This window comes from Apaloderma vittatum, unplaced genomic scaffold, assembly GCF_000703405.1.
Source record: "Apaloderma vittatum isolate BGI_N311 unplaced genomic scaffold, ASM70340v1 scaffold36867, whole genome shotgun sequence".
NCBI classification, from domain to species: domain Eukaryota; kingdom Metazoa; phylum Chordata; class Aves; order Trogoniformes; family Trogonidae; genus Apaloderma; species Apaloderma vittatum.
In genome coordinates this window covers 338-6681 of record NW_009727372.1, presented here as the reverse complement: position 1 = coordinate 6681, position 6344 = coordinate 338, and the positions used below count along the sequence as shown (strand labels likewise).

General features: G+C 51.0%; 1 protein-coding gene across 1 annotated transcript in view; it reads right to left on the bottom strand.

Moving 5' to 3' along the window:
- Positions 1-6344, bottom strand: part of PLA2G6 (phospholipase A2, group VI (cytosolic, calcium-independent)) — a 14062-nt gene that overhangs the window by 7505 nt on the left and 213 nt on the right. The window contains exons 2-8 of the mRNA XM_009873648.1: positions 6269-6342; positions 5541-5756; positions 4616-4796; positions 2907-3094; positions 1586-1682; positions 513-695; positions 316-424 (exon numbers count right to left, since the gene is read on the bottom strand). Of these exons, the coding sequence (XP_009871950.1) occupies positions 316-424; positions 513-695; positions 1586-1682; positions 2907-3094; positions 4616-4796; positions 5541-5756; positions 6269-6342 (1048 nt within the window). The remainder of the gene's footprint in view (positions 1-315; positions 425-512; positions 696-1585; positions 1683-2906; positions 3095-4615; positions 4797-5540; positions 5757-6268; positions 6343-6344) is intronic.

Below are 6344 nucleotides of genomic sequence, written 5' to 3'. Positions count from 1 at the left end.
AGCGGCATTGCATCATCCGGCTGTGAGCCTACAGTGCCTGACAGTGTGGCTTCAAAGAAGGGGAGTGCATGCCAGCTTTTCCTCTTGCATCTGTGCTCCATAGAAAAGAAACTCATCAAGGGCTATTAACATAAAAGCTACGCCGCTAGCTCAGGAAGTGCCTAGCCTGTGAGCAGCTAGAAGCTGGGAAAGCACGTTGGAGCAGCATCACCCATGGCTGGCATGCTTCCACCTCTACCCAAAACAATGTTATGGTCACCAAAGGCAGACGAGATGTCGGGTTCGCCCTGCAAGTCTGACAACGTGCTCCCTCACCTTTGCTGCTCCTGGCAGCCAGCAGCCCTGGTGTCTCGCCAAAATCATTGGGGATCTCAACATCTCCTCCAAACACGATGATTGCTTTGATCATATCCAAGTGGTCATGCTAGGGAAAAAGAGAAAGCTCAGTCCCCGCCTCAAACCTTCCAGAAAATCCTCTCTCTTTTGCAGCAGCCTCTGCTGAGAAAACTCACCTTCATGGCCAGGTGCAGTGGTGTGTTGCCATCCTGACCCCTGGCGTTGGTGCGGGCCCCGTGTGTCAGGAGCACCATAGCGCAGTCAAAGCGTCCCCTCTTGACCGCGATGTGCAGAGCCATGTCAGCTGTCCGGCTGGTCAGATTCACCTCGGAGCCGTACTCGAGCAGCAGCTGCGTCATCTGCCCCCAAGTGTGCACATGCCAGGTCAAGGAGAGAGAAAGCCATCGTGAGGACAACCACCCGGGTACTCAAACGATCCAGGTCTCGTGGCAAGCAAAGCAGGGGAAGACCTTTAGCCTGGACAGGGCTGGCTAGCAGATCCAGCTGCATTGTTCCAAGCGTGGCAGACGGGATTTCTCCATATTTTTCTCACAGAACTAGCTGGTGGTTTCACAATCTGGATGTTTTGGGACTTACCTGCAAGTGTAGCAACTGCCTGAAAGCAATGGAGAAAAAACACTTCCTACTCAGGCCAGAATCCTTGCAGACTGAAAGGAAGAAGTCTGCTTTTTGATCTTCTTTATAAAGGCAAGTAGAATTTATGTCTGCTCTGAAACTCCACAGGACATTTCTGAAAGGGATGTGATACAACAGGAGGGAAAACAGTTCTGCCCATAGGACAGCCCTCTGCTCCTAACAAGCACCATTCAGGTGCGTGTCATACCACATCACTGGTCTGCCCACCTCTGGTGGAAGATGGACCATAACCCACTTGCCTGACACCCCTGTGCCAACCTCACACTTTCCCCTGCAGTTTCAAGGCATTGACCCGCTTTCTTCCCCCAAACTGCCAAGAAAGAAGAGAGTATCCCCCAGGGGTAACACTGACACCGCTGTAATTTCCCCAGCGAGAAGGGAAAAGGGACAACTTGGCAGTTTCAGAGCCAAGGATGACACACTAGGGATGAGGCCACCAGTTTGTTTCACTGCAAGGCTCTGCTTCTCCGTTCCAACCAAACATCAGGCTGCTGGTGGGGCACACTCAGGAAGGGGAGAGGCGAGCAGCAGGAGGAATTAATGGGGTGCTGGGTGGCAGCACAAGCCCTCGTCACAGATCGGCTTCTTTTACCTCTGCCTTCTTCGCCCAGTGCAGCGGAGTGGCTTCATAGCGCGGGTCCTTGGAGTGAACCTGGCCAGCGTCCACCTCCAGGATGGCCTGGGCGCACCTGGCAAAGGACAGCGAGACAACGGGATGGGTGGCTGCTGTCTTGACTCAAGGCCTCCACCCACATCAGCACCTGCCTCCTGCCCAAAGCATTTCAGGAAATCTTTCGGGAGCAGCCGGCTCTCTGCAACACCCGCGAGCTCCTCAGCTGTGGTTCCGTTTTGCTCTTTTGAGAAAGGAAAGGCACAACTGGAAGTAACTGGAAGCATACAGGCAGTGTCTGTGGAAGCAAGAGAATCCCTTCTCAACTCCAAGTTGTGGAGCAACGTCTGGGTGCTTCTCCAATACAGGAATATAACATTTCCCAAAACTCTCAAGACCCGAGGGGCAATTCTTCACTTCCCCATCTCCCCATGGAAATGCAGGGATAAAACTGAAAGAAATATTTGCTGAAATTAAGAATCTGTACTTCCCTGTGAGTGAAAAATCACACCTGCTGTGAATAAACTAGTATCTAGTGCCAGAAAGTGTAGGTAGGTAGACTTATGAAAATGACACTCTGAAACACCACCAAATAAACCATGTACAAGAGATCAGGCCCCACTGGAACCTAAGGGACCTAAGCACATTTTTGGCTCATGAATGCGTCTCTAATGTTGAAAGCACTTTTCAAAATGCTGAAAAATTAGCTAGCAGCACCTAGTGTTGACTTGAGATCCCTATTTGTAGAGCCTGGACACTCTGAAAATTAAGTATTACAAAGCACACACAAAGAGAACCAAATTTCTCCAATGAAAACAGAAAAAGTAGTAAACAGTACCTCTTTTGATTCAGTTCCAGAGTGCGCTATAAAGAGTCAAGAGTACCTTTGGTGCAGAGGAGATAGGAATAACTGGGCTTTGCATCGAAAGCTTATTAGGATCACAGCACTCAAAGACAGAGGTACATCAATTAGCAATACAATTTAAGGATCCATAAATCATCTCCTCACAGCTCATTCTGAGAAAAAGTATTCCACAACCACTTTTGTAAAAAAATCTGTGTTTCTCCTGATGTCTGATACTAAATAATATATAAATTCAGGGAAAAACTTCTCTTTCTGAAAGAGCTTCCCTCTTTCCCACACCAGCACTTCTCTACCTTTTTGCCAATTTGGTGATGCAGCAGAGGACAGCACAGGACATCTTCCTACCAAGTACTGAAAAGGGATCCAGTCTTGGACAAGCCCAACTGGTTGCCAGACTGGAAGAAGAGCTCAGTTCTGGCAGCCCAAACAGTTACTTACCCCTTCTGGGAGAACTTCAGTGCCGTGTGGATGGGGTAGCCCAGCGTCCCGATGACACTGCAGCTGGCATGGCACTTCAGCAGAGACCGAACCATGTCCTCCTTGCCCAGCTGACAAGCGAGATGCAGAGCAGTCAGCCCTTCATGGCTGAGGTGGTCCAAGCCAGCAGTTGGGATTCTGCCCAGGAGCTAGGAAGAAGAGATAACAGATAAATAAACAGACAGACACAGGGGAACTCTGTCTCTCTTCCTGAGCTCCAAAGACAGACTCTGGAGCACTGGGCTCCTCATGATGGTAGAGCTTCTCCTTTTCCAGCACAAGAGCTATGGAAGGGCTCCCGGTTTTCCCTCCCCAAAGCATTTATCGTGGCTCTCTGTGCCCTATTCCTCCAGCCTGGGTGCTTCTCAGACAGCTCTCAGTCGAGAAGGGCCCGCAATATGGACCAGCACACTCCCACCATCTTGTGCTGCATAAGTCAAGCTCAGCCCAACCTAATGAGAGCATTAATTGAAATCAGTAGTTTCATCTTCTGTTACAGCCCCAACAGTTACCATGACAAGTCAATGGGCAGGAGCTCAACCTTCCCTGCAATTCCACCACTGTTTTCAGATACAAGCAGGATTCTGTTTAAAATACAAATATGGGGAGATGCTTGAAGGAATTCTCCTGTTCTCCCCATAAATTTTAGACCTGGTACCTGTCGATTGGTTTGTTACACCAAAAAATCCCGCTGCCATACTGGGGAAAACCCTTCAAGCCTTGGTGCACACAAGAGAATCAAGAATTTAGAGATTCTTTTCTCTGGTTTTGTACGGACTCAAGAGAGAAAATAAATGAAAAGGAAACAGATCAGACCTGGAGGCATTTTCACAGAAATAAAGGAAGAGGATACCTTTTTATCACAAAGATCTTAACTGCCCTGCTCCACAGCATGGCAAGCCCCAATCATCATCCCCACCCCATGATTAGGAAACCCCAGCACAGTCTGGCAGAGGGAGAGCTGTCACAACAGGCACTGGGAAAGCACGGGGTGGGGGCGCAGCCATAGGTGAGAGCTGGTTTTGCGCTGGGTGCTGGGTAGCTGGTAAACCTGAGGAACCCACACAGAAAGCCACCCACGCCCTTACGACCCCATTGTTCTGCCCAGCCCTTCTCAGCCATTGTTAAGGCCTCCGGCTTCAGACTGTCTCTGTCTCAAGGCTCCGATCACTGTGTTCGTCGTCATTGTCATCATCCCCACCCCGCCACTGTGTTCGAGGCCACTCAGTTCAAACAACAAGTTCCACAACTCAGGAGAGCCCAGGGAAGCCCCAAACCGTCCTTCAGTCTGTGAGCAACACACGTCTTCCCCACAAGAGCACTCTGTCCAGAATCAAATATGCTGGCTCGGAGGAGATGGAAAAGGAACAAACAAGGTCCTGAGGAAAGGCAGGACACAGGCCTGATGCAAATAGCAATGAAAGACACTTTCATTAATACCCTGCTTAATACCCTTGTTCCACTGCAGGGCAGAATCTGGAGCCTGCTTACAGGAAACAGCATCAGTAAAGGGAGAAGAAAGAGCCTGAAATCACTCTCAGGCATTAACTTGATGCTGCAGCAGAAGGAACCGACTTTTTCCTCCCCTGTTTGCAGCTGTCTTCTTCCTTACAGCACAGAGAGGACGCATTCTAGTCCCACTTGCCCCCTAGGTTCGAAATCACTCCCACCTCGATGATGTGGGGGCTGTTCCCTCGCACAGCATAGTGGAAAACGGTCTCCCCGTTCCTGTCGGTGATGTCCATGCGCGCGTGGCACTCCAGCAGCTCCAGCAGGCACTCCACATCTCCCTTGCGGCACGCCAGGTGCAGCGGGGTGCAGCCATCCTCGCTGTCCGTGCTGTTCACGCAGCTGCAAGAGGTGAGACAGCGTGAGGCCAAGAAAGGGCTGAGAAGACGAGGACACGCAGCTGCCTTGTGAGTCGACACAAAGGTATCCTCCACATCTGTGACAGGCCCAGCTGGCGTGACCCACGAGGTTTATGGAAGCCCAGTTTCTTGCCAGGGAAGGGCCACCAAGCAGCCCAGCCACAGATCCTCTCCCTGACAGGCTGTTCTCTGCTCTGCCCCCCCGACAGGAGCAGTTCTCCCCACCCAAAGGAAGGCAGGAGACAGGTTACAGCTAGGAACCTGGCAGAGGTGCTGCCATTAGTCCCCCAACTCCTCACAAGCCTCTCCTATCCTCGGCAAACTTCCCCATGGAAAGAAAGCAAGAGCTTGTGGCCAAAAACTGTTTTCAGAAAGACACTGCTACTGTACCTGCTCTCTCTCATGATTTACAAAGTCAACCACAACCCCTTCCAAAAAGCAGCTCCATGAGGGTTGTAAGAATCTAACTAATGCCTCTAGCAAAATGCTTTAGCAAAAAGCCAGAGCTTCGGGCTCTGCCCACAGCCGCAGGCTGAAAGCCTGCCAATAAGCTTACCCAGTGACCATCGGACGCCCTTTGCTACTTTTAAACTCATCTTCTGCTGTAACCACTGGTGTAAAGCTTCTCCAAGAAGCAGCTTTGGTACATCCCGCTGGGATACCCTAATCCGCCCTCCCAAGCTCATTCCCAGCACCAAGGCCACAGAGACCCTTCCCCGGCCCTTGCCTCAGAATATGGTTGTGCCGGAAGTTCTCACGACGGCCGATCTCCACTGCAACATGTGCTGAGGACCAGCTGGGGTGGTTGCGGAAGCAGTCGCTGAGCTGCTGGAGATCCTCCAGCGACAAGGGCTGGTGTGAGCTCTCGTAGAAAGGGCGCAGTTGCCCAGCGTAATGCTCAAAACGCACCAGGGCATCTGCTTCGTTGTCGAGCTGGAAGAGCCTGAAGGAAAGGTAAACGCTGTGTTGGTCCTGCTCAAAGAAACAACCTCGATCCCATGCATCTGAGAGAAACCACTCTGCTTCAAGTATTAGTGCTGGGGACCTTCCCGTTCCTCCTTACCTGGCGTCAATGCTTGTTCAAAGGGCGAAAGGTTGCTTACTTCATTAGCAGGGAGCATCCCCTCTTGTTGAGGAATATTAACTTTTGGGATGAATCACCCTATGCTCCAGACACTACAGCAGCAACGGCTATGAATGGAAATGCACATACACGAGATGTTCTGGCCCAAGTAACTATTTTGTCGTTGCTTGCTTTTCAGAGTGGTTGGATGCTGTCCTGCCCTGCTCTCACAACCTGTTTTGATGACGACTTCTCAACCAACACACACGAGGGGCACCCAGCGCCTCATAAGCCCACACACGTCACGTCACCCCACACCCACGAAGCACTATGATCAGAGGTTTCAGGTCTGTAGTTTCCCCACTCAGTGACCATAAAGGTCTGACACTTACCGGAAAGCGATCTGTGGGCTCTGGGGATTCACCAGCAGGCAATCCCACGAGCGAGTGAGGTTGTTCTTATAGAGGG